The 26,491-nt window shown below is 33.0% G+C and overlaps 1 protein-coding gene across 1 annotated transcript in view; it reads left to right on the top strand.

Annotated features, from left to right (window-relative positions):
- DNAH14 (dynein axonemal heavy chain 14) overlaps positions 1-26,491 on the top strand; it is a 361,979-nt gene that overhangs the window by 26,780 nt on the left and 308,708 nt on the right. Inside the window, exons 4-10 of the mRNA XM_031968698.1 lie at positions 5,320-5,465; positions 8,598-8,693; positions 14,351-14,481; positions 16,299-16,463; positions 21,052-21,164; positions 23,201-23,263; positions 25,444-25,588. Coding sequence (XP_031824558.1) covers positions 5,320-5,465; positions 8,598-8,693; positions 14,351-14,481; positions 16,299-16,463; positions 21,052-21,164; positions 23,201-23,263; positions 25,444-25,588 — 859 coding nt within the window. The remainder of the gene's footprint in view (positions 1-5,319; positions 5,466-8,597; positions 8,694-14,350; positions 14,482-16,298; positions 16,464-21,051; positions 21,165-23,200; positions 23,264-25,443; positions 25,589-26,491) is intronic.

Below are 26,491 nucleotides of genomic sequence, written 5' to 3'. Positions count from 1 at the left end.
TTTCATTTTAAAACCTATTCAACTACATTTTAAAAATACCACAAAAGTATATACAATATATACAATTGAGTATATATTCTCAATACAGTTTTTAGAGGGAACTCTATTGTCAGTCATACATTTTTAAAGTCTACATTGAAAGTGTTGTCCTTCAAAAATCCAAATCCCATTTCCAGTCACCATCTTGTCAGCCAATTGTTCACTTCTCAGATGAACTTTTCTTCTCTCCTATTGGGCCTGGAGAGCCAGTCCTCTTTCCACTTTCCTTCAGACTTCCATTCTTCAATCACAATGGACACTAGAGGGTCTATCAAGAACAGGTCTTCCTGGTAACCCATTTCTTCCCTTGCCTATGCCTCCACTGCCCAGTTTCCACCAGATTCTAGACATCCTCTTTCAGCTAAATACTTATCCCCCACAACTACCTTTCCAGAAGGAATGCTGAGACCCACCTCCACTTCAACTGTTTGGAACAACTTCCTTCTCCATCCTAATAATTTGGGGGTCTATCTACCCCTTCAGCCCCACCCCTCCTTCTATACTTTTTCTTTCCCATTGTGAACATAGCTACTCACACTGGTTGGATCCTTAGATAAACATTAGATGATGAACTTACAATGCTTCTGGTAAGATGGTGGACCATCAGGCCTTACTATTTAATTTCTCTTACTAAAACACCTACAAGTCTTTTGGTTATAACCCTTTGATCTGCTGATATACCTGAAGGATTCCTAGATCCTTCCACTGAGTTGTTCAGATCACTGGGCCCCTGTAACAAACCTCACATGTTTGTGTATGTAGTCTACTCCAATTACAATGAGAAATCCTTTGAGACTCCTTTTGCTATTTGCAATTCCATCACAATGTGGGCACTTATTAAGTGTTTAATAAGTTCCTTTCCTGTCATTAACTTCAGGGGGCAGGAATGTTGAAAACTGAGTCTGTATCTCTGTCATTGTCAGTATCTTGTTTAAGTCTTAGTAATATTTAATATAAAGTCTTCTATGTTCCTCTTTCAGTGTCATTGTGTCCATGGGAATTCTCAGAAATTGTTATTTAGACAACATTTTTGACAAATTTTGGGAGTTTCTATGTTACATACATCACTGAGAAAGAGAAAGAGACTTCTCTATTGTTATCAGATCAATACTTCTAAGAAAGATGTCATCATTTACCATTCTTCTTTTTCTAACTTCTATCTGCTGCTCCATAGTTTGAGAGCAAAACAGAAAAATATCTGAATTTATTTTTCTACATGACATTACTTCATATACATGAAGACAATTGTCATGTCTTACTTGAGCCTTCTTTAGGCCATACATCCTAGTTTCTTTCACTGATTCTCACAGAGCACTTGAGGCCTTTCACCATTCTGGATGCCCTTCACTGTACTTTCTCTAGTTTATCCATGTATTTTCTAAAATATGACAGCCAGAGATACACACTAAATCTAAATGAAATCTAAATAGAAAATAATTGATAGATCCCTTTCTTTCTTGAAACACTCCCTTAATAACAGCTCAAGAAGTAACATTGGCTGTTTTGGCTATCTTATCACATTCTTCACTCACCTTGAGGATATAACCCAAGTCCAATCTTTTTTGGATAAACTATAATAGAGACACATTTCCCCCAATAAATCTTGTATGTGCAAAGCTGATATTTTAACCCACATTTAAGACTTTACTTTTATCCCTATTAAATTTTATCCTGTTAAAATCAGCCCAAAGTTCTATCCTGGAAAGAGCTTTATTTATTTATTTTTACTTTGGCTCTTTGCGTCATCTACATATTTGAAAATGATGACACAGGCAATCAGCAACCTATCTTATTTTCAATTTTAGGTTGAACTCTCTTCTTGCCTTCCCTTTGCTCCTCCCCTTGTCCAGGTCACCCTTCAGGGTGATTAACTGTTTACATTGGCTTGAATGAAATGAGAGTCATGTCATCTTTTCTTTTTAGTGAGATGATAGATTTACCATCTATCTTCTTTCTTCACTCTGCTGACTTACAGGACTTTCATAAGATTTACTGACATAATCAATCAAAAGATATATAAATTACTTGCCTCACTGCTGTGTCTTAGGACTTTGGGGTCTTTTCATTTGTTCTAGGTTATCTCAATTGGAGTGTGATCTCCTGGAGAGTAGAGATTGTCTCACTTTTCCTATTTATATCCTCAGCATCAGAGCTTAGTACATAATAAATGTTTAAAATGCTTTTTAATGCATTTATTTATTTCACCTGGTTTAGATCCTAGTTATTCTCATATATGAGACCCTAGCTCATTCTTGAGGAGTTCAGTGTTTACCTTAGTCTTCCTCTGATATGCAATGGCTGATTTATTTCAGGACTTTATTATATTTATAGATGTCTCCTTTAATACCATAGCCATGTACTTCATGAACTTCTTTGACTTTCTTGAGCTATGCTATCAATCAATGAGTATTAAATGCATATTATATACCAAGCATTGTTCTAGATCCTAGGAATAGAAGTACAAAAAAAAAATCAAACAATCCCCACAAGATGCCAAAGACTTAATCTAAAGTGCCAACTATGTGAATTGAAAGAAGGATTCAAGATATATTATAAATGCAGAATTCTATTTGCAAGTAGCCTGCAATTTAGCAATACAGATGAGAAGTACATTTAAAAAATATAAACATATTAACATATATTGGATTACTTGCTATTTAGGGGAGAGGTTGAGGGAAGGCAAGAGAAAACTGGAACACAAGGTTTTGCAAAGGTTAATGTTGAAAATTTATCCATGCTTATGTTTTAAAAACAAAAAGCTTTAATAAAAAATATAAATATAAAGCTTATAAATCTATGTATATATTTGTTCATATATAAACAAATTCTTAAATAATTGTGCATATATATTTGTAAAATAGTTGTTAATGTTTAAATATAACATTTTTAAAACAGCTATAAATACTTATATTCAAATAGTTGAATATAAGGTAATATAGGAATGAAAGTATTAGAGCTTAAAAGAAATAGAAAAGGCTTCTTAAAGAAGATGGTGCTTGAATTGCATTTTAAAGAAAAAAGAGATACTAAGGTGGAGCCTTTAAGGAGGCAGTGCATACCAAGCATGTGGGGTAGTCATAAATTTTTCAAAATTTGGCTGAGAAAGTTAAGAGAAATATAGATTAGTGGACATAGGATCATGGGAAGATTTGTTTGTTTGGTTTTTTTAAATGATAGAGGAGACTTAGGCATGTTTGAAGGCAATGAGGAATGAACCAAATAAGGAAAGATTAGATTCCAGGAAGAAGGTAGATGTTTGAAGATGCTATCTGTTAGAAGAAAAAAAAAAAAACTGAAGAAGGAAGAGATCAAGTAATCTCTGAGGGATGGAGGGAATTAAAAATCTGAGTGTAACATTCAGGTGTAGAAGGAGTGATGCACATAAAGAAGAGTGATTGAAGAGATCATGGTCAGAAAGGAGAATGTTAGAGTTTCTAAATAGTGAAATTGAAAATTTATGGATAATAATATCAAATTTGTGACCATCCCTATGTGTGGCAGAAGAGGAGTCAAGGATTCAATCATGAAATTTAAAAAATATTAGAAATTGTGAAGTTAGAGAGTTTAGTTAAAGAGGATATAAGGTATATGTATTGTGATGAAATATTTCTGTGCTGTAAGAAATGATGAACTTATGATCTTAGAAAAAGCTTGCTAGACTTGCACAAAATATTGAAAAGCAGAACCAAGAAAAATATGAAATAACAAGTTTTAAGAACTGATTCACTTAAATCCAATTCACATGCGTTCTCATGTCATTAATTGATTCTCTTTGAGAATGAAGGACAAAAAACACTATTATTTTTTATAGTTCTATTTCCCAAGATTCCCAAACAGCTTTGAACCATAAGTGCTATTTATTAAATATTTATTGCATAAATGGAAAACATGTAACATAAAGAATGTTTAAAGGAACTGGACAAGAAACTGGAAAGGAAAAGACTAGGAAAAGCATCTTCAAATAATGCATCCTCAAATATTCAAAGGGTATTAACATAAGGAAAATTTTTTTCTGTGGTGTTCTCTATGGCACTGAGGCATTTGATCGCATGATAGATAGTGTTGAGCCTCAATTCAGAAAAACCCAAGTTCATATGTAGCCTTTAAATGCTAGTAACTGTGACCATGAGCAAGTCACTTAACCTCTGCTGCCTTCATTTCCTCTTCTATAAAATGGGGGTAATAGTATCTACCTCCTTAGCATTGTTGAGGATCAAATTAGATAATATTTATATAATTTCTTAGCACAGCATAAATGCTACATAAATGTTTATTTCCCTGCCCCTTTTATCAAGATAGACTAGAATCAGTAGATAAAAGTTATGAAAAGTAGATTTTAGTTCAACATAAATTATTTCCTAATGAATATAGCTTTTCCATAATAAAATTGGTAGTATTGAGAGAAGGCAAATAAGCAAGGGCCTAGTCTTTTGAATCTAACTTTGTACATAGCCATATTTCCTATCTCATTGAGTAGAAAAAAATTTGTGTTTTTTTAATCAATGTTTTAAAATATTGTAGTATACTTTTTCAATAGAAACCCCTTTCTTTGCTGATTTATTTTGGGATGATCTTGAGCAAATTGTGAATTTTTATACTTTGATGACAACTTTAGTGTCTTGAATAAAAAATACATCTCAAGGTCTTGTATCTTATTGAGTATGTATCTTTTATATTGCAGTCAGTAACACAAAGTTCTGAATGCTATCCATGTATGAAATAGTCTTATTTGGTGGGGTTTTTTGTATTTTTGAGTTCATTGGTTTTTCACTAAAAGAAGACTAAATAATTTAGCTGGGGAAACACAGGAGACTAAGAGTTAGGGAGATTGAAGTTCTAGTACCTTACTTTGCCATTGCCTTTTTGTTTCCCAGTTTCTTCATTCATAAAAATGAGATGAAACTAGACCAATCTTTTAAAAGTCTTTTCACATGTAAATTCTCTAATAGTAATAATTGTTAAAAGATTAAAATAATCTTTAGTTAAAACATTCATAGCTACTTAAAATTTGATAATATTCCATTGTTGACATTTGATATGTGCTTTTCAAATTTCTGAGTCAATATTTAGAAGGAAAAAGATCTACAATATGATATATTTTAATTTACAGTTTAAGTATCTGTTCTAATTTCTCCAAATTATAGATAATATGGAGTAAAATTAATTATATATTAAATTCAAAGAAGCTGTCTTTCATTCTAAATAAAAAAAAATCCTTTGTCAATTATTTAATGCGTGAACATTTAATTATCCTCATCATTGCTTTCTGTATTATTCTAGGTCACATAAACTTGAAAATAAAAAAGATAAAAATAGGATAACCTTTGATGACAATCAATCTACTTCAGCTACAGAAACAGATAGAACACAAGAATACATGGCTTTAATTTCTCCTAGCATTTTGTCATATGAAGAACAACTTTCAGGTATGCCAATTTCTGCAATACTTTATGATGATGGAAATAAGTTTTATGTGATTTTTAAAGGAGAAAGATACAAGTTAAACATAATCCGGAATAATATTTTACAGATGATTTTTTAGAACAGGTTTTGTAATGTACTTGTGTACTTTAAGAGTATATTTGGTATATCTTTCAATAAATAATATTCCTTGTATAAAGTCAGATACTCTTCTCTAGGAATGGAATAATGAATGGAGTAGGGATGGAGTAACTGGAAGGATCAATTTCCTGGCTGCATCTGACTCCATTTTCCATTTCCAATATCTACTTAGTTTCATTATGCCTTACCCTGATTAACTGATCAATTAAAATCAGTCCTTATGCTGATTAACTCAATTTTTGATTCTCATTGCCTTTTCCACTCCTCTAGTTGCCTTTCTACTCTGAATGTTGAGCTGAAGAATGGAGCACTAAACTCATCCCAAATCCTTTCTTTACAGAGGGCAGAAATCTAAATTTTCCAAGTAACTCTCATTTTCCATCAGCAGCTCCCCTTGGCTTCAATTCTATGAAATGTCATGCCCCCTTTTGTTTGTTTTCTTTAAGCATGGTAAGATTGTAAATTACTGGAGGGTAGAGATTATTTCTTTTTCTTAGAATAACTCCGATACATAATGGATTTATTTAATTGAACTGACTTCAACCCTTTCTTCTTCAGCTTTTCTCTCTAATCTATACTATATCAGGAAACAAATTCACATCATTCCTTATCACTTCCAGATCAAATATAAAATTCTCTGTTTAGCATTCAAAGCCCATTATAACCTTTCCTTCTTCCACATCTTTTCCTATTCTTTTTTTTTTTTTCACTTCACTTAATTTTCATCCATGTCCTCTCTGATCAATGATGCTACTTCTCTTACTGTTCCTTGTGTAAAACACTCCATTTTCTGATTGGCTATTTTCATTGTCTGTTCCCAATGGCTGAAATGCTTTCTTTATTTGCCTCTGTTTCCTGGATACTTTGTCTTCAAGTCACCAGTAAAATCAATTTTCTACAAGAAACCTTTCCCAATGCTTCTTGATTATCTCCAATTTGTTATATGTATACTTAAGCATGTATGCTTGCATACATATTGTCTGTGCATGATTATTTTCTTTTTTTGTCTTCCCTATTAAAATTTGAACTTCTCAAGAGCAGGGACTGTCTTTTGCCTTTCTGTGTATCTCCACTGTTTATCATAGTGCATCATACGTTATTAGTGCTTATAAATGCTTATTTATTGACTGTCAGCAAATAGGGAAATTTTTTTTATTTGTATATGTTTATACCTTTAGCTTCTGCTTCATTACTATCATGAGCAGTTTTAGAATTCTGTAAAATAACTATGAAAAAGGGGGACATTTTTGCATTACTCTTGTATTTACTAGGAAAGTTTCTGGTGTTTAGGTACAACAAGAATGCCTGTTTGGCTGGATTGTAATGTGTGGAAAAGAAAGTGATATATATTAAGGTTGAGAAAGTAGGGTGGGTCCAGATTGAGAATGACTTTAAATCCTAAATAGAGATTATATCTGATCCTAGAAATAGTAGGAAGACACTGAAGTTTATTGAGTAGATGAATGACATGAACAGAAATTAAATGTGTAAAAGATGAATCAATAAAGAGGAAAAATCTAGGCTTACAGTAGTTAGGTGAGTAGAGATCTGTTCTCCTTCCTAATGTCATTCATTCATCCTATTCCAAATTCTCTGAATTTAAATTTTTGTCTATTTATAGATTTCTCTTTCTTTTTGACCCTTCTCTTTCCCAGCCCAGTAAAGACTAATGTTCAAAATTATCCTTTGTACAGCTCTCATTTTGGGTCTTATATCCTTTTCAAGGAGTTTTCCACTGCTTTGTTCTTATATTTTTTCTTCTGTTCAAGTCAAGGCTGACTCTTATTTTATGCTTTTTTATTTATTCTTCCTTTATTCCCTATGTAACCCTTATGGATAAAAATCTTCTGAAGTATCAAGTTTAATTTCTTTCTTCCATTCCATTTTCTTTCTTTCTTTCTTTCTTTTCTTTTTTTTTTTTTTTTTTTTTTTTTTTTTTTTTTTTTTTTTTTTTTTTTTTTTTTTTTTTTTTGCTTTTATTGGTCTTAATCTCATCTTCATTATTTTCTGATATTGTTTACTTTTATAAATGTAAATTTAACCAAGAAGTGTTGCTTGGATAAAAACATGGCTGTGTGGGAGGAGTTAGCCTATTTTCTACATTGTGAGTTCTAATCAAATCCATGTCTTTCATCATGTCTCCATTCTTAAAGTAAATTATACTATCGTTTTTGAAAATAACTTTCTCTGATGTTCAGTTAATCTTCCTGAGCTTCTTACTCATCTAGAAAATGGGCCAAGTTAAAATAAGTGACCTCTGCGTTCCCTTCCAGTAATAATTTCTGACCCAAAGATTTATGGCCTTGAATAGTGAACCAATATAATTGTAATTAATCAGGGGTACTACCAGCAGAATGAAGGATTATTTCTTCTATTAGGGAATGGCTAGACAAACTGTGAAATATTGAATATAGTAGAATATTATTGTGCAATGAGAAATGATGAATTGGACAATTTGAGAGGAAATTGGAAAGATTTTTATGAACTGATGCAGAATGAAGTGAACAGAACTAGGAAAACAACTTATACAATAATAACAGCACTACTTTCTATAAAAGGAAAGCTTTAGAAGTCTGAACAACCCAATAATAAAACTACAGGTTTAAAAGAATAAAGGTGAAACTTGTCACTCACCTCTTGATATAGAAGTAATGAATTTAAAATACAAAAAGAGATATAAATTATTAGGCATAGCTAAAATGGAAATTTGTTTTTGCCAAATTATATAAATATGTATTGAGGAGTTTTAAAAGATAATTTTGCTTAATGGGGAGGGATATGAGGAGAGAGATTAATTTATAAAAAGTATTTTTACATGAAAAATATTTTTAAATGCAAAAAAGAATAGAGGACTCTTAAAATAATCTCACCTCATAATTTGCTATTGACTTGTGGGATGATATCTAAACATCAAATGCTACATATTTAATTAGTAAGATTTTTCATGTCATATTCTGAATACTATGTAAGTGAGCATATGGTTTCTAAAAAATCAGATTTCGAGAAGAATGAAAAAAGAAAAGAAGACAGGAAGAAAGTACTTAATTATCTGAAGAAAGATTTTGCAAACCACATTCGATATGATCCAACAAGTATGTAATTTCAGATAAATACCCTTCTTAGCAGTTAATCAATGACTGCATGAATATCTTAATGTTCCTTAATTCTAATGCCTTTCCTCTTTTGATTATCTTCACTTTATCCAGTTTATTTCTTATTTATTCGAAGCCATTTACCTGTTGTCTCCCCCGTTATCTATGAGCTCCTCATGTAATGCTGGAGAAACTGAGGCAAAACATAGATTAGGGGGTTTTAATATTTTAATAGTGGAAAAGTTGGATCATAGCCAGCTGACTGGATCAGACTTTTGTCTCAAAGCATCCAGCAACAAGCAAGTAATTCCAGTAATTCCAGAAACTTTTATGGGACTCCAGTGATCAGAGAAACAAAGCCAAGAGTGCGGCAAAGCACTAGATGAGTGGAAATTCCAGGAAGGACCATAACTTTTTAATTCTGACAGGTTGGGGCTGAAAGCAGGAGACAGGAAGTCTGAGCCAGAAAGATAGAAGGTGCCATCTAGGTATTTGGGATAAACCATCTGGAGTTTTATGAGGAATGCTAGAGTGGCCAGAGCTCCGCAGCCCTAATTATTTCAGTCCTAATGGCCAGGGGAGGGGGTTGCCACTAGGGAAACTGAGGCAGAACAATTCAGGAAAACTGAGGCATTACAATTAAGAGAAACTGAGGCAGGGAAACTGAGGCAATAACATTCTACACTCTCTCTCCTAAATATTCAAATCATTGAATTATCTTGGAGAATCTCAGCACCATGATTTTGATTGACCCTACCTGGAGCAGATAAACCAAAATAAAATTTAAAAAAATGCAAGGACCTACAGAGAGGGCAAGTCTCTCCCTGTTAACCCCAGAGTAGTTAAAAAGCATTCCTTATTTAGGGTGACACAGAAGCCTCTCTCTTGTAAGCATGTTAGGACCTCTGCAATTCTGGAGCACTATCTCAGCCAGGGAATCCAGTTTGAGATAGACAATTCAATGTGAGTTAGGTCTGCAGTCGTTTGTGTACTCAACTCAGCCTCTGCTTACAGAGGAAGCATACCAAGGCAGCTATGCTAGCCCCTCTAAGAGGGCCACTGCATGGTCGTCAGAGACCCCAAGAGGGGAAAGGGTGAGGCCCAAACTTGCTCTACTTGGTCCCTACCCAGAAGACCAGGCAGGCGCTACTACTAGGATGCAGAAAGGATCTGGATTACTGGGCAGAGTGTGTGAGTATGCACATGGGTTTGTAAAGCATGAACCATCAGAGGCCTGATATCAAACTGCAAAGTCCTTTCAGGATGCTGAAATGTTAATTAAGGAACTGGGTTATAGGACTGGAAAAGTGGATCAGAGAGACTGTCAGTCACAAGCCAGGTCCTATACTTTGGAGATTTCCAAGGGTGATTTCTGGTTGTTCCCAAGAACAGGTAATCAGAAAATGGTCCCAGAAACTGAATCTGCCAGGGCAATTCCAGCAGAATAAGGGAGTTCAAAGTTAAAGCAGAACCAGTAATCATAGTCCAGCTGGGCTTACAAATAATAAACCACACAAGGAGTAAAGATGAAAAAAAAATTGCTGGAAAGGCTTCCAATATAAACTGGTGGATTAGGAGGGGCAGAAGTACCTGAGGCCAAATGAATAGGAAACTAGTAACACTAGGGGTTCCCATTTTTTTCAGGTGCTTTTGGGAAAAATCAACCAGCTTTCCTGGTCCCTTTTCTCTAATCCCCTTTTGTTTAATTGCAGGAATCATGCAAGGGAAAGTAAATAGAGCTCCAATTGTCAAGTAGCCACCTCACATATAAGTCTTGAAATGAATTAAAGTTCCTATACATAACAGACTAGTACAGTAGAGGTGTTCTGTCCTGGAACTTATCCAAAGATCCCTCAAATAATTACATGTTCTGAAGGGAACATTGTAATCAATTAGATAATGCAGATGCATACTATAAGCATCCTTTACAGCAACAGTTACCCAAATTTTAACCCAACATTTTTCATTCTAAATCCTAAACACACAATAATAAGTGATCCAGTCAGAATTTAGCAATTATTCATCAACCCCTTTTAGTTCCCTCCAAATCACTGAGGCTCAAAGTCCATTAGGGGCAGAGGCAATGGTCTCTTCTGAAATTGCTTCCTGCTGAGAATGAAGAGTTGACTCCTCTTCCAGGGAAGAGTGTGTGGTGTGGTGAAAGCATCCAATGGGCTGATCTAGGTCCCAGAAGGTACAGCTGAAACTTGACCAAAATCTAGAACAGAAAACAAATCTAACAAATAAAGAATAGTCTGGGATAAAAAGACTGGTTTGCAAGAACTGCTACAAAATGAAGAAAGGCCAATATAGACTGGCCAGCAACTTCCCATGTAAGGAAACATTTGATTCATGGGACAGACAAATAGTAAAGATGTGTCAACTGTAGTCCCAGTAAACAAAACAGCAGTTAGATCTCACAGACAATTATGTCAATTGTGTCCTCATTATTTTGAAACCTTTAAAGACCCAAATACTTACAGACATAAATATTTAGTAACTAACAGATGACCAGGCTAAATACTCATTTACCTAATTATTCAGGATATAACGACTACATATAGTCAGATTGAAAACAGCAAGTTATTATATATTTGAATTGTATTAATGATTTCTATTGACTATTTGCTCTGATCATAGAAATCAGCCATAGGAGGAAAAAGCAAGAACATGGCTATAACATAATAGAATTTGTCAAAACTGATTCTTCAGCACATACATGTCACAGGATAAAATAGTTTTAACTCAGTTTTAGTTCAGGTAATTGTCCCAGTAACTTTCAAATGGTAGAGCTTTAAAACTCCCAAAAAATATTAGCTATAGGCCCATGAAATTTTACCTCCAATAACAAATTTCATTAACCAAAGCTTCAGATGAATCCTAAACATTTATCATGACTTTATATAGACAACAGTAAGAGGTTCATCCTAGAAAGTTCACAGCTTATCTTTCATATTCCTATCTAAGTAGATGGTTGGAAGCTTCTGAGAACCACTTTAATATATGTGTGTGTGTGTGTGTGTGTGTGTGTGTAAATGTGTATAAATAAATAAATACACACACACACACACACACACACACACACCCCAAATGGTTACTCAGAAGCTTCCAACAAGAGGTTAAAAATCACAAGCATTTCTGTTTTATTCTACGCACCTTTGCAACACTGAAATGACCAATTGCTAAATTTCTTAATCATTGTTCTTAAAACTTAACAGAGCTCCTTAAATCAACATGTCAGACAGACAAGTCACAAACACTCACTACACAATATTTAACACATAAAAACTAGGAGAAAACTCCTGCTATCTCAGGAATGCCATGAGGGGAGTTTTCAGCTGACAATTTCTCCTTCTCAGAAATTGACAGGTTGGGAGTGAAGAAGATGGCCAAGCAAGAGACAGGAAGCCTGAGGCAGAAGATAACCAGAAGAGGTTTGAGATAAGCTATATGGAGTTTTATGGCTCTTTGGAATGCCAGAGTGGCCAGAGCTCTGCAGCCCTAATTATCTCAGTCCTAATGGCCAGGAAGGGGGAGTTGCTACCAGGGAAACTGAGGCAGAACAATTCAGAGAATCTGAGGCAGGGAAATTGAGGTATTACAATTCAGGGAAACTGAGGCAGAACAATTCAGGGAAACTGAGGTATTATAATTCAGGGAAACTGAGGCATAACAAGGTCAGTTCCAATGGTCTTGTGATGAAGAGAGCCATCTACACCCAGAGAGAGGACTGTGGAAACTGAGTGTGGATTACAACATAGTATTTTCACCCTTTTTGTTGTTGGCCTGCTTTTGTTTTCGCTTTTTTTTCCTTTATGATCTGGTTTTTCTTGTGCAGCATGAAATTTGTGGAAATACGTATAGAGGAATTGCACATGTTTAACATATATTGGATCACTTGCCGACTGGGGGAGGGGGACAAGGGGAAGGAAGGGAAAAAAAATAGAACACAGGGTTTTGTAGGATTGAATGTCAAAAATTATCCAAGTATATATATTGCAAATAAAAAGCTTTAAAAAAAAAAGAAAATGGTAAGGAGTATTAATACCTCATATGAATTACTGGGCCTCTCCATGAACAATCTTTTTCCCACATTTTATCTGCTATTTTCTGTGATCTTTGGCTTGGCACATAAATACAATCAGTTTTCTAATAACCCCTACCATTCGACTTAATGACTTTTTTGGTCAACTTTACAAGTCTTTAGGCAAATTTCTTTTCACTACATTTCTAGAATGAAGAACAAACCACAACAGCAACAATTTTTGGTCACTTGTATTTTGTAAGATTTTGTGGGGTTTGGAGGCTAGGTTGTTATTTTTTTTTATATTCATATATTTATTTTTATTTTTCAAAAAATTGGGACAATTTGCTTTTTTGTCCTGTGCAATTTCTTTTAAAACTTCTTGAACTATAACTCTTAAAAAATAGGTTTTTTAAAAAGTCCATTGAGATTTAAATGAAACTACTTGACTAAGCCTTTAAACCCAAATGACTCTGGCTTTTAATTGAATGCAATAATAGACCCAACCCAGTGGTCTGTTGTTTATTCTTTAGGAATGATATCTTAGAATGAGTGTAAATAAGAATTTTTTTTTTTCTGTTTGTCTAGAAAATCTTAGAATCTTCCCTCTCCCAGATAGATAATTTTCTGATGGTCAAGTAGGCTTTCTTTTGTTTCAGTTCATATTAATCCTTAGTTTTTGAATGGGGGTTTCCTTAAACAAACTGAGATCTGGGAAAACATTTTAATTTAGAAAAGCCATGGTCCTGAGTGTCATCTGTCATCTTGACTTTTGTCTTGCCACCACTGGTCTTTAATGATCCTGGAGAAGAGAGTGACAGTGTAAAACTTTGCCCAACTCCATTTCATTTAAATCTAATTCACAGAACAAGTTAGGATGAATCACAACAATAATGTCCAAGTAATTAACTGAAATATTCTGACTCTACCCTAGCTTTCTGGTTTTTTTTCTGAAACTTTTTGGTCTTTTTTCTTTCTTTATAGGTGACCTAAAATGAGATGCTATGAAAATATAATTTCATTTTCCTGCTGATGTTTATCTAAAATTTTTTTTCAGTCATGTCCAATTCTTTGTGAGCCCATTTGGGGTTTTCTTGGCAAAGATAATAAAGTGGTTTGCTCTTTCCTTCCCCAACTCATTTCACAGATGAGGAAATTAAGACAAAGAGAGCTAAGTGACTTGCCCAGAGTCACACAGCTAGTCAATGTCTAAGGGCAGATTTGAATTCAGGAAGATGAGTTTTCCTGACTCCAGACCTATTGTACTATGCACTGTGCCATCTAGTTGCCCCATGACATAGCATATTATGTTTACTCTTCACATTTTGATGTAAAGTAATGGCATATGACTATAACCCCCACATATAACTGTGAAATTAGATCTTTGAGCTTTTTAAGAAATAGAGGTATTATGATTAGCTACCCTGTGACTAGGTTTTAAGATACTTCTTTCTCTCTTATAGTAACATTGTTTTCAAGTAAATTTTCTCTTATTACAGTATTTAGATTTGTAAGATTTGTGTTTAAATATTTTTTGTATGTAGTTATTTATTGTACCATTGCAGAGATTTTGATTATTTAATTTTTGGATATGGGACTTATATATGATGCTTTGTTTAATATTTTTAACTAGTACCAAAGGATGATAATGCTGTAAGAAATATTTTAAGACTAAGAGAGAAGCTGAAGTGGAAAACTGAATTTACGGCACGTGGGTTTGAAGTTAAAAAAGCTAAAGATGTTCGTCTGAAGACTCCATTTATGGTATTTTTATTTGTACTATTTATATATTTATACTATTTTTATTCAGTTTTGGATAATTAACGTTAAAATTGCTAAGTTATTTTGATCTGGATTTTATTTCTGTTGCTAGCTATATATATAGAAAAGGAATTGAGAGTGTGAAGTTTAAAGAAAAAATTCATAATACCCAATGATTATTTTCTCATATTCCTTATAAATGAGAGAGATAAGCCTGAGAAGGGATAAAGGGCTGAAATACAGTGATGGTTGTGTGAGTGGAAGGAAAAAAACATAATGTGAGATATATAGCAAAAAAAAAAAAAAAAAAGAATTAGTCACTGTTTGGATAGATGGGATGAATAAGAATAAGGAGTAGAGGTTTACATTGAGGTTATACATTTGAGTCACTGGGAAGATAGTGATACCTTCACCAATAATAAGGAAACTTGTAAGGGGATTGCATGTTGATGGAAGGTAATAAGTGCAAGTTATATATATGTTTAACTTGAGATATGGAACATGCAATTTGATATATCTTGGACATAGTTGATATAGGATTGGATTTCAGTAAAGGGCTACATATATAAATTGAAGAATCATAAGCATAGAGGTAATAAGTGATACAGTAAAAAGAGAAAAAACAGAAGGGGAACCAGGACAGAATTTTGTGGAATGCCCTCAGTTTGTAGGTAATCAAATCAAGGCAAAGGAAACAGAAAAAGTGATCAGACAGGTAGGAATAGAACCAAGAGAGTAATATCAAAAACAAAACAAAACAAAAAGTCCTACAGAAATCTAGTATCAGTATAAAAATTTCTAGATAATATGGCAGGTATTACAGAAAGAGAATTTCTAAGGTATTTGGACAAAGTCATTTAGATTTAAGGTAATAAGACCTTTATAAGAATTTTATTAGCCCACACACCATTTAATAGCTTTTAAAAGCTTTCATGATAATTGTTAGTATTTCTGATGGATTAGGACTCTGTGTCCCCATGATCTTTGTGGGAAGGTGGGGATCATTTTAGGAATTTTCCCCGAAGTTGGGAGGGGTTGAGATTCAAGGTTTTTCTTAAAATGATCCCTACCCTCCCACAAAGATCAGGGCAACACAGAGTCCTATTACATTATTTCAATAATATTTAAGGTTCAGAAAAGTGCTTTCCAAACAATATCTCATTTGAACTTCAATGCAGTTTACCTCCATTTTAGAGATAAAGAAAGGCCTCAGGGAAGTTAAATTATTTCCTAAAACCATATAATTAGTAAAAGTTAGAGGGGAGATTCTAATTCAGGACTTGCTTAATTCTTTTCATTGTACCATATTGCTTCTTTGAACATCATTGGAAAATCCAAGTTATCTTTCCTATTTATTTTTCATAGGTTGTTCATAATTTTTTACTTTAAAGCCCTACTGAATTATCTCATCTGGTAGGCAAAAGGTAGACAAAAAATTCTTAAAGGAACTGCCATCAGAATACACAGTTCAGTAGGTATTAAGAAAGCCTTCCAATTTGAACTCGATCTACACAAATTCTTTCATAAGAATTAGCCGGTTTATTTCAGAGAGGCTTAACTTTAGATGCCTGGCATCTAGAAGATGACATATTTTTTTGGCCATAGGAATTCATATAACTATTTGTTAAGACATAGAGGAATTGACCTCTCTGTTAGTGGAGAAAGCATACCATAATAGTCAAATCACGAATCTTTTGAAGAATTGAAAAAAAAAAAAACCATTTGTGATTTAATTAATTGCTTTCATTTAATTTTCTGATTATAAAGTAATTGCATTATTTTTAACTAAACAAAATAAGAATAATGTTTTCTGTTAATAGGAATCATTAGAAATAAAAGATGATGGAGAATATGTCTATGGCCTTCTCAGAAATAGAAATGAATACAGAGCTCTTTATAATCCATATGAAATTCAAGTGGTTTCTGCAAATGACGCAAGAACCTGCCAAGAATTTTGGATTATTACAGCTTCATTTGTCTCAAAGGTAAAGCATCCTGGTGGACAATTAGTGTGTTCATAATCAATTTAAGAAAATATTATCTTTATGGTTGAATTTGATGAATCTGTTGTCTTTTTTAAGTAGTACTTTATTTTTCCAAATACATTTCAACATTCACTTCTGTGAAACCTTGTGTTCCAAATTTTTCTCCTTTCCTCCCTTATCTCTCCTCTCTGCAGACAGCAAGCAATCTGATATAGGCTAAACATTTGCAGTCCTTATAAACACAGTTCCATATTTGTCATGTTGTGCAAGAAAAATCAGACCAAAATGGGAAAATCACAAAATAAAAAATAAACAAAAAGATTTTTTATTCCATATTCATTTGCCATAGTTCTCACTCTGGCTGAAACTGGTACTTTCCATCACAAATCAGTTGGAATTGACTTGAACCTCAATGTCAAGAAGAACCAATTCTGTCACAATTGATCATCATATAATCTTTTTGTTACTGTGTAAAATGTTCTCCTGGTTCTGTTAACCTCACCTGGCATCAGTTCATGTAAGTCTTTCCAGGCTTTTCTCAAACCAAGCTGCTCATCCTTACTTTTTTTTTAAGCTTTTTATTTACAAAACAAATGCAAGGGTAATTTTATAACATTCATCCTTGCAAAACCTTCTGTTCCAAATTTTCCCCTCCTTCCCTCCACTCCATCCCCTAGATGGCAGGTAGTCCGATACATGTTAAATATGTTATAACATATGTTAAATCTAATATATGCATACATATTTATAGTTATCTTGCTGCACAAGAAAAATCAGATCAATAAGGAAGGAAAAAAAAGCCTGAGAAAGAAAAATGCAAGCAAACAACAATAGAAAGAGTGAGAATGATATGTTGTGGTCCACACCCAGTCCTCTTTCTGGGTATAGATGGTTTTCTTTTTCCTGAACAATTGAAACTGGTTTGAATTATTACATTGTTGAAGAGAGCCATGTCCATCAGAAATGATCGTCTTATAGTCTTTTTGTTGCCAAGTATAATGATCTCCTGGTTCTGCTCATTTCACTTAGCATCAGTTCATGTAAGTCTCTCCAGACCTCTCTGAAATCATCCTGCTGGTTGTTTCTTACAGAACAATAATATTCCATAACATTCATATCCCATAACTTATTCAGCCATTCCCCAACTGATGGACATCCACTCAAATTTCTGAATCTGTTATCTTTTAGTGAACTCTAGCAACAATAGAAGCATTTGGAAAATAAATATTGTCACTCACAAGCAGTTATGCTTATTATGTTATATACTAAGAATTCCCTGGCATTTTGAATTGAAAAAATTTTAAATTAAAACTTCAAAACAATTATATACAAAATAGATATATACAAGATATATGCAGGATAAATGGAAGGTAACCTTAAAGGGAAAGATCAAGCAGATTGGGGAGGGGCACAAGTCTTGACGGAAAGGATATCCCTGACCTCCCAAGGTGAGCAGGTAAAACTTTCCTATGAGGGAGAGAGCCAACACAAAGGCAAGCAGCATGATATCACTGGCTCTTAGACTATATGATATAGAAAGTATGACAAAACTAGAAAACTAGGAAGTAGGTCAAGATTGTACCAATACCAAGCAGAGGACTTTGTGATCCTGGAATTTAATTTATTGAGCAGAGAGGTGTCGCATATTTAGAGATTTAGGAAAATCATTTTAGCAACTGCATAGTTGTTGAATTGGATGGGGAGAGGTAGGGAGATGAATTTCCTTTCCAGTTAAGTTGCTGAATATTTGAAGTATTTTGCTATCATGATTCATCTGCTCTCATACCCTGGGACATTCTTATCCTGAAAGGTTTTTCCTTTCTCCCATTAGTAAGTTCCTTTGGGAGGGGAGGTGGGCTTTCATTTTGAGAACAGACCCCGACTGGCCCTGCTTTATTTCCTCCCTTTTGAATCTAAAGACTTTGCTACTGTGCCAGGCTTAAGTACTTACTAATTCTTCTCAGATACCATATCACTTTTATATATATTGCCTTATCTTCATTAGAACGTAAGTTTCTTGAAGAATCTTTTTCATTTTCTTTTTCTCATAAGTTCTTAGTACAGTGCCTAAGGGCCCATAATAAACAATAAATTTTTGTTGCCTACCTATCATAAACTAGATGAAAAATTGAGGGCTTGAAATAAGGGAATAGATGTCTGAGTAGAGCAAAGAAGATATGTAAAAGAGATGTAAGATAGGTAAAAAAATACTTCATACCCCATTGCTATAGGGAATGAATAAGAGTGAGAAAAACATTGAATTTGGAAACTTGTTTGGTGGTGCCTTTGATAATGATAAGGAAGTCCAGTAGAGAGAAGGGTTTGAAGGGAAAGATAAAGAGTTGTGTTTGGAGCATTTCAAGTTTGAGATAACCTCAAGACATCCAGTTCAAAATGTCTAATAGGAAGTTGAAAATATGGGATTGGAATTCAGAGGCAAGACAGGGCCTTTGAATCTGTACCTGTACCTATCTGGAAATCAAATGAATATGAGATCACTGGAATTGTATAGAGAGAAAAGAGAAGAGGATCCAATATAGAGCTTCCTATAGCATGGGAATGTGATAAGGATGAAGGTCTAAAAAAGGAGAAGGGACTATCAGACCATAAAGAGAAAAACCAAGAAAACAAGGTCATGAAATCCTGGATTGTATCCAGGAGAAGATAATGAACAGTGTCAAATGTTGCAGAAAGATCAAGAAGGGGACTGCTAGGCAATCGTCATTGCTTCTCAGTCTCCTAATTTGTCAATCAAGAAATTACCAATAACTGTGGGAAAAGATTTTCAGTAGAACAATGAGGTTGGAAGTCAAATTACAAAGAGTTCTGAAGCAAATGAGAGCAAAGGAAGTAGAAGCCCTGAGTATGCGGTCATTTGAGACGACATACCCCATTGGGCTCTCTTTGGGAGGAATAATAGAGAAATGAAGGAGAGACACAGGACAATAATTTGTGAGATTGATGGAATGGAAGCTGAGGAATGGAAGAGATTCTGACATTTTTATAAGTGAAGGGAAGGGGAGGAATCAATGGATAGAGAAGGATCAGATCAAAGATTAGAGTAAAGATTATATTGCTAATATGTATGATAGAGAAAATGGGAAGGCATAAGATTCATATTAAGGGATTGGCCTTTGTAAGGAATTTTTATCAGAGACTAAAGACAACGAGATTAGATAAAGCATTTATTTAGTGCTTACTATGTTACAAACACTGTACTTTTTGGAATGTTTTGAGAGGAATATAAAATAGGAAAAAGAAAGAAAAAGTAGCTTATGGTAGATGACCCCAATTTTTTAAACTCAATTTTTTCTGTATAAAATATGAGGAAAAATTTTAATAGAAGAGAGTGATGAAGCAATTACAAAAGATAAAATAGATAATTTCATGAAACTAAAATATAGCTTAATAAAAAGCTGCATATTTAAGATTAACACACTTAGGATAATAAATGCTGGGGTCAAATGGAAAAGCAATATTTGTATCAAATTTCTCCAATAAAGGTTTGGTATCCAAGATAAAAAAATAATAAATAAATATTCATTCTCTCTGATTCGATCTCTGATACGTGTGTGTATGTATATACATGGATATATATGTGTGTACATATACATATATGTATATTTGTATAAATGAGACTAATGGGCATTTCTCAAATATATATGGTCAAAGGATATGACAAACAATTCTTAAAAGAAGAATTGCAAAATATTGATAGTAACTCAAAAAAAATGCTCTAAATTGCTAATAATAAGAGAAATGAAAATTGGGAAAAATTTTGTGGTTTCATCTCATACCTACAAATTCACAAAGATTAACAAAAATGACAATAGTAAATTTTGGAGGGGTTGTGGAATGATAGGCACATCAGTACATTATTAGTGGAGCTATGAAATAATAAAGCCATTTTGTAAAGCAATTTGGAATTAATGTCAATAAAATAACTAAAATATTCATCTTTTTAAACCAGAGACTCCATTACCATGGAGGCTATCAATAAGAAGAAAGTTCCTCTATGCACCAAAATATTTATAGCAGCACTTTTTGCAATAGGCATTTATTTTATTTTCATTTCTTTGCTATCTACTGATAGTTATTAGAATTAGTTATTTATAAAGACAAGCTTGGGGTTTGATTTTTTTGTTACTTTGTTTATGTTCACTAAGATTTTCTGGAGAATATGGTAAAAGATATACAATCTTCAGACCAAAGATTGTATAAAACTTCCATTACTTCATAATTTTTTTAATTCCACATGAATAAATAGTATTCCTTTTACTTAAATTTTCCTTTAAATAAAAATTTGTCTTTTTCCTTTAAATTTCCTTTATTCCTTACCTTAAATTTACTTTAAATTATTATTTTTGGGGGCAGCTAGATGGCACAGTGGATAGAGCATCAGCCCTGAAATCAGGAGGACCTGAGTTCAAATCTGGTCTCAGACACTTAACATTTCCTAGCTCGCTTCCTGAGCAAGTCCCAACTGCCCCAGCAAAGTATATATATATATATATATATATATATATATATATATATATATATATATATATATACACACACACATATATGTATGTATGTTATTTTTCAGATTACTCGAGTTGGTAAGAACGAAGAAATAGAAATGACACCTGTCATGGAATGGCTTGTGGAAAGAACTCACTTCATTGCATTTCGTAAAATTGCTTTCTTTGTGTTGTTCCGGTAAGACAAATCAAAGGAGATCCTTTATTCAAGGAAAGCTGTGCAGCTTCGTAGAAATGGAGAGAACTGAGCCACTAGATTCTAATATCATAATACATCATTTGTCTATTCTTTGCTGTGGACTGGGGCTATGGCATTTACAGTCAGGGAGGACCCTAGATGGTATCTGTTCCATGTTTTTCACTTAATAGGTAAGAGAATTGGGCCCTGAAAATGGAAAATGACCTACTCAGCATCACACAGGAGATAAAGAGCCCTAGTGGAACTTGTCTAGAGATTCCATCCACTCTTTTCTAGTTATTCAATATAAATTTATTTTCTAAATAATTTAAAATTTCTGCCTTTAGCCACTGAAAATTTTAATCACTTCTATTAGAAATTATATGTATATATACATATGTATGTATATATATACACATGCTTACTTATTCAAAATATTATTGTATGGTGATCTGATACATTTTTATGATAAAATTCTCAGAAAATATTAGGTTAAAGCACTGCTTCTTTGCTAAATATGTACAGAATATTGTGTTTTCAGGCTTCTATTCAATCTTCAAATGTTTTTCTTTCTCCCTCATTTCTGAAGTGCACTCTATCCTTACTTTTGCTCATAAAGTTAAATCTAGTTAACAATCATTTATATCTTTTATTGCCTTTATACCATCAATGATAAGAAAATTTTTTTAGGAAGAACCAAGGTTTTTGGGGGAAAGATATTGAGTTCTATTTGAATATCTTGGTTTTAAAATGTTTACAGCGTATCCAATGTGAAATATTCATTAAATATTTAAAAATATAAGATTGATGATTAAAAGGTTAGGATTGAAATAATGGATATAAAAATTATCTACATAGAAATGATAATTTATGGGAGTTCATGAGATTAGAAAGTGAAATAATATAGAGAGTGAAGAGGAGAGGGCCCATAGAACCCACAGTTAGCAGACACAAACTGAATGACTATCAGGAGACTGAGAAGGAACTTTAAAACATGTAGGAAGAGAACCAGGAGAAAACAGTTTCACAAAAACTAGATAGAATCCAGGAAAACACAGTGATTGATGATGAGTGTCAAAAGTCTTGCTTTAAGATGATCAAGTTCCATTTTTTGTATGAAGATTTTCCTGAATTTTTAATTGCTACTATCTTCCCTCTCAAACTACCTTCCATTTTCCTGTTTTAGGGGTGTGTACGTGTATTACTGACTTTACATTTACGTTCTTTGTATTCCAAATGTAAACTCATTGTGAGAAGTGGTTTTTTTTTTCATTCTTTGTACCAAACTGATTTTTAGTTCTCTAAGACTGTATGGTAGATAAACTATCAGGAGGAAATGAAAATCATTACCTCTTTGTTGGAAAGTGTGACAAGCTAGACAGCAAACATGTAAGAAGTGAGAGTTTGCTCAGTTTCTAATAGATGTTATTCTATGTCAGTTATAGAATCAATATAGAATTAATAAGGGGACAGGATAAAAAAAAATAAGCATTAAAAACCCTGAAACTTTAAAGCTGTTTCTGATTTATTTAAGTCTTTAAAAAGTGACATTTTATTTAAAGTCCTATGATTTTTTGGAATAACAAATCCATTTATATTCAAATGCAAATTTCAGGACATATTTCAATGATAAATATATCATAATTATTTTTCTAATTGCAATTGTGGGGTTTTCCTATTGCTCTCCTTCTTTATAAATGTTAATCATTAAAAAATGATTATACCATGATGATATAGATGCTGAAGCACAATTTTCTCTTGAAAAAGTACAATCTAACTCTGATAAAATTAACAGGCTATATGTTACAAAGAAAATGATAAGCACAATCGTATATTTTAAACTAGTTTTTGAAGTATATTTCAGAAAAAAATTCACACGTGTGCTTTTATTGAGTTTTGTGATGACACTGATACTCTCTTAATAGATTAATAGTAAGTTGGTCTAGGTTATTTGCAAATATTAATAGGCCTTACCATATAGATTTATAATATGCAATTCTAATCCATTTTGTCTAAGACAATGTTTCTTCTTTCAGAGAAAGAAAATCATTTCTCATCTGGAAAAACAATATTAAAAGAAGCAAAAAAGACAAGAGCACGTAAATATTCATATAAGTGAAGTTTGTAAAAGTTTCATAAGAAAAACACAATTTAAATTGTAAGATTGAAACAGAAATAAATGACTTTTAATTAATAAAGTCATAGAATTAAAAAACACTTTGGAAAGTAATTTAGTCTATCTATTTAGGACAATGTTTTTAAGGCACCTTTAATGACTTTTAAATCATATTGCTTTGTTGAAACATTATGGGGTATAATAGAAACATACCTCTATAAAGAATCTTAATATTTCTTGGTCTTTCGCCCAGATTTATGCTTCCAGAAGAAGGAATGAACATTTAAGCAACCCAAGTTTGTTGATCTTATTTATAAATACTTCCATGATTAAAGATACCATAGCCTTCCCTGATAACAAAGTAGGTTCCCTATGCTTAACAAATCTTTCTTTATACTAAATTTAATTTTCTTTTGAAACAATGTAAAACCATTTTCTCCTTTTAGTTTGCTTTGGAAAGGGCAAAGAAAATTAGCATTTTCCTTATAACTCGGTATACTTGAAGACATTCTCCAGAATCACAGAATCACAGAGTTTGAAGACATCTAACTCAAATTACATAGCCAAGAATCCTTCCTCTGATATCTGATAGGTACTTGTTTGAAGAACTCCAATTAGAGAAGTTCAAAATAACTTGTACTTTTGTATAACTCCAATTTTAGGAAGTTTTCCTTAAGATCAAATCTAAATTTTCTTCTTTTCAACTTACACACTTTTCTCTTACTTTCAGTCTTTTGGAACCAAGAAGAACAAATATATCATTTGTATGTAAGTCATCCCTTTGGTTACTCAAGACAATGACATATCCCCTAAGTATTCTCTTTTTCAGAGTTTCTTCAACCAAACTAATTTTTTCATAATCTTGAGACCCTTCTGCTACCCAGGCTATCCTTCTTTGGATGCTACTTAGTTTATGAGAAACTGAATGAATTAAAAAGCATTTATTAAATGATTATTGTGGTATCCTCTCAAAGTATCAATGGCTGCTTTCTTAATCACCAAATCTGATGAACTTCATCAATCCTCATCTTCCACTTTCTGTGGCATTTGACATCTGTCTGCTCCTTCTATCTAAAAAACTCCACCTTTCTACTCATCTATCTCCTTCACTAATTCTTCTAAATCTTGATTATTAAATACAGAAGTTCCCCAAGTTTTGATCCTTAGTCCCTTTTCACTATCTTGGCAATATTATTTACTCTTGAGGTGCTAGCTGACTTTTATGCAGCTGACTTTCAAATCAGTGGCTCCCTAGACTGCCTACAGGATATCTCTTGTATAACCTTTGGCATCTGAAAGTCTACATCTAGCATGACTTTTTTTCCCTACTCTTTTCTGACTTCACTGTTTCTGACTGTCTTCAACATGTGAACAGTTAGTGAAATATTTTGTTCTTATTTCTCTCACCTTTGCTTTGTATTCATATTTCATGTTCTGATACCTCCTTACCTTTCCAATTGATTTCCTTCTGTTGAGTATGCTGTAGGCTTCCTAATCTGTTCTGTGAACATATTCTTAACTGTTAAATTCCTGCCTATCTTTCAAAGTCCGACTCAAATTTCCCCTCTTTTACAAAGCTTCTTACAAAGCTTTTACAAAGCTTGTTGATAATGATATTTTTCCTTGAAGATTTCATGTAATCCTTGGTCTTTAACTTTTCCTTGTATTTATTATGTATTGTTAGTTAAAATTTTAAGTATAATTAGCATACTGTGATCTACTGTGGGGCCAGGGACCATGTTCCATGTATTAAACTTTTTGTTTTTTTTACTCCTCTCACCCAGTGCCCACAATCAGTTCAATAAAAGTTATTTTTAAAATTAAATAGTTGTGTTTTATTTGAATAGGTGTGTAAGCAAAACTTGATTTTAGCAATTCTCACTGAACTCAATTCTTTTGTATTTCAGATAGAAGATTTTTCCAGAACCCCCCTACTTATACTTTAACCCTCATGCAAACACACATGCATTTCCCAAATGGAAAATGCGTTTGCCTATTGAGTTCTAAAACTAAAGCAAAAAGTTGCAGAGCCACTGAAAATTTTAACATGTTAGAGACCAATGCCATTTTAAATTTTAGCCAAAAACTCACTTGAAATAATTGTTTTGGTTGACGAAATTAGCATTTTAGTAAATAAGTTTGAGATAATTTCTAAAATTCCAGATTGATGTTGTACAAGCAACTTTTTTGGGCTGATAAATTATTTCAAAGATGTTTGCTTCAAATACGGAACATTTGTGAAAATGCAAGTAACCTCACAAAAGGCAGGATCTTTGAAGAAAATCCTGCTGCTATTCTTCTGGTTAAGGTAAGTAAAAAATATTATACCTTGAAATTTATGTATAAAAATCTTATAAAATAATTGGCCCTGAAGTTTTTGATTCAGAAAAATATACAACCCTAGATTCTAGTACTATATAAAATCTTTTGGATAAAAGAATTTAATCCTATCCTTCCCCCAGCCCCTTCCTTCAAGTACCAAAAATATATCAAGGAGGAGCTAAACTTAAAAAAAATTTTTCTGTTATTAAATTTTCCCTAAATTTTAACCATGCTTTCACTTAACTCTGTTATTTTACTCTGTACTCATTTGATATGGATGAAGAATTAACTCTACCATTTCTGTTATATAATTTTTAAATATATAATCATTTATTGAATTTTAGCATTACTATAATAATGATACTAAATAATGATGAGAACTGAGATATTTTACTATAATATTTGCAGAGTGTTTTAATACATTATTTCATTTTAGCCTTAACAACTTAGTGAGATAGATGCTATTATTGCCCTCATTTGATAGAGTGCTAAACTGAGAAGGGTAAGTAAAACAGGGAGGGTAAGTAAATTGCTCAGTGTCGTATTGCTGGTGACTGAGACATGATTCAAAAGCAAGTCTTATTTACTTCACATTAGGCATTTAATCCCTATGCCTCTTGGTTGCCTTGTTGCTGTAAGAGCTCATAGAATCTAGAAGGAACATAATAATCCTTTTAGACTCTCTATTAGACATATGAGTTCTCTCTACATTATCCCAACAAGTGGTTGTTTAGTTATGCTAGTACATTAGCTGATAGTTGGTGATGAAAGGATATTTACTCTTTCCTGTGTTAGCCCAATCTATTTTTGTATAGATCTAATATATTTGTTCTTATATTCAGCTGAACTGAAGATTTGGGTTGATATTGAGTTGTTTATTTGTTGCTTT

This window comes from Sarcophilus harrisii, chromosome 4, assembly GCF_902635505.1.
Source record: "Sarcophilus harrisii chromosome 4, mSarHar1.11, whole genome shotgun sequence".
NCBI lineage: Eukaryota > Metazoa > Chordata > Mammalia > Dasyuromorphia > Dasyuridae > Sarcophilus > Sarcophilus harrisii.
This window is presented reverse-complemented; position numbering and strand designations above follow the sequence as displayed.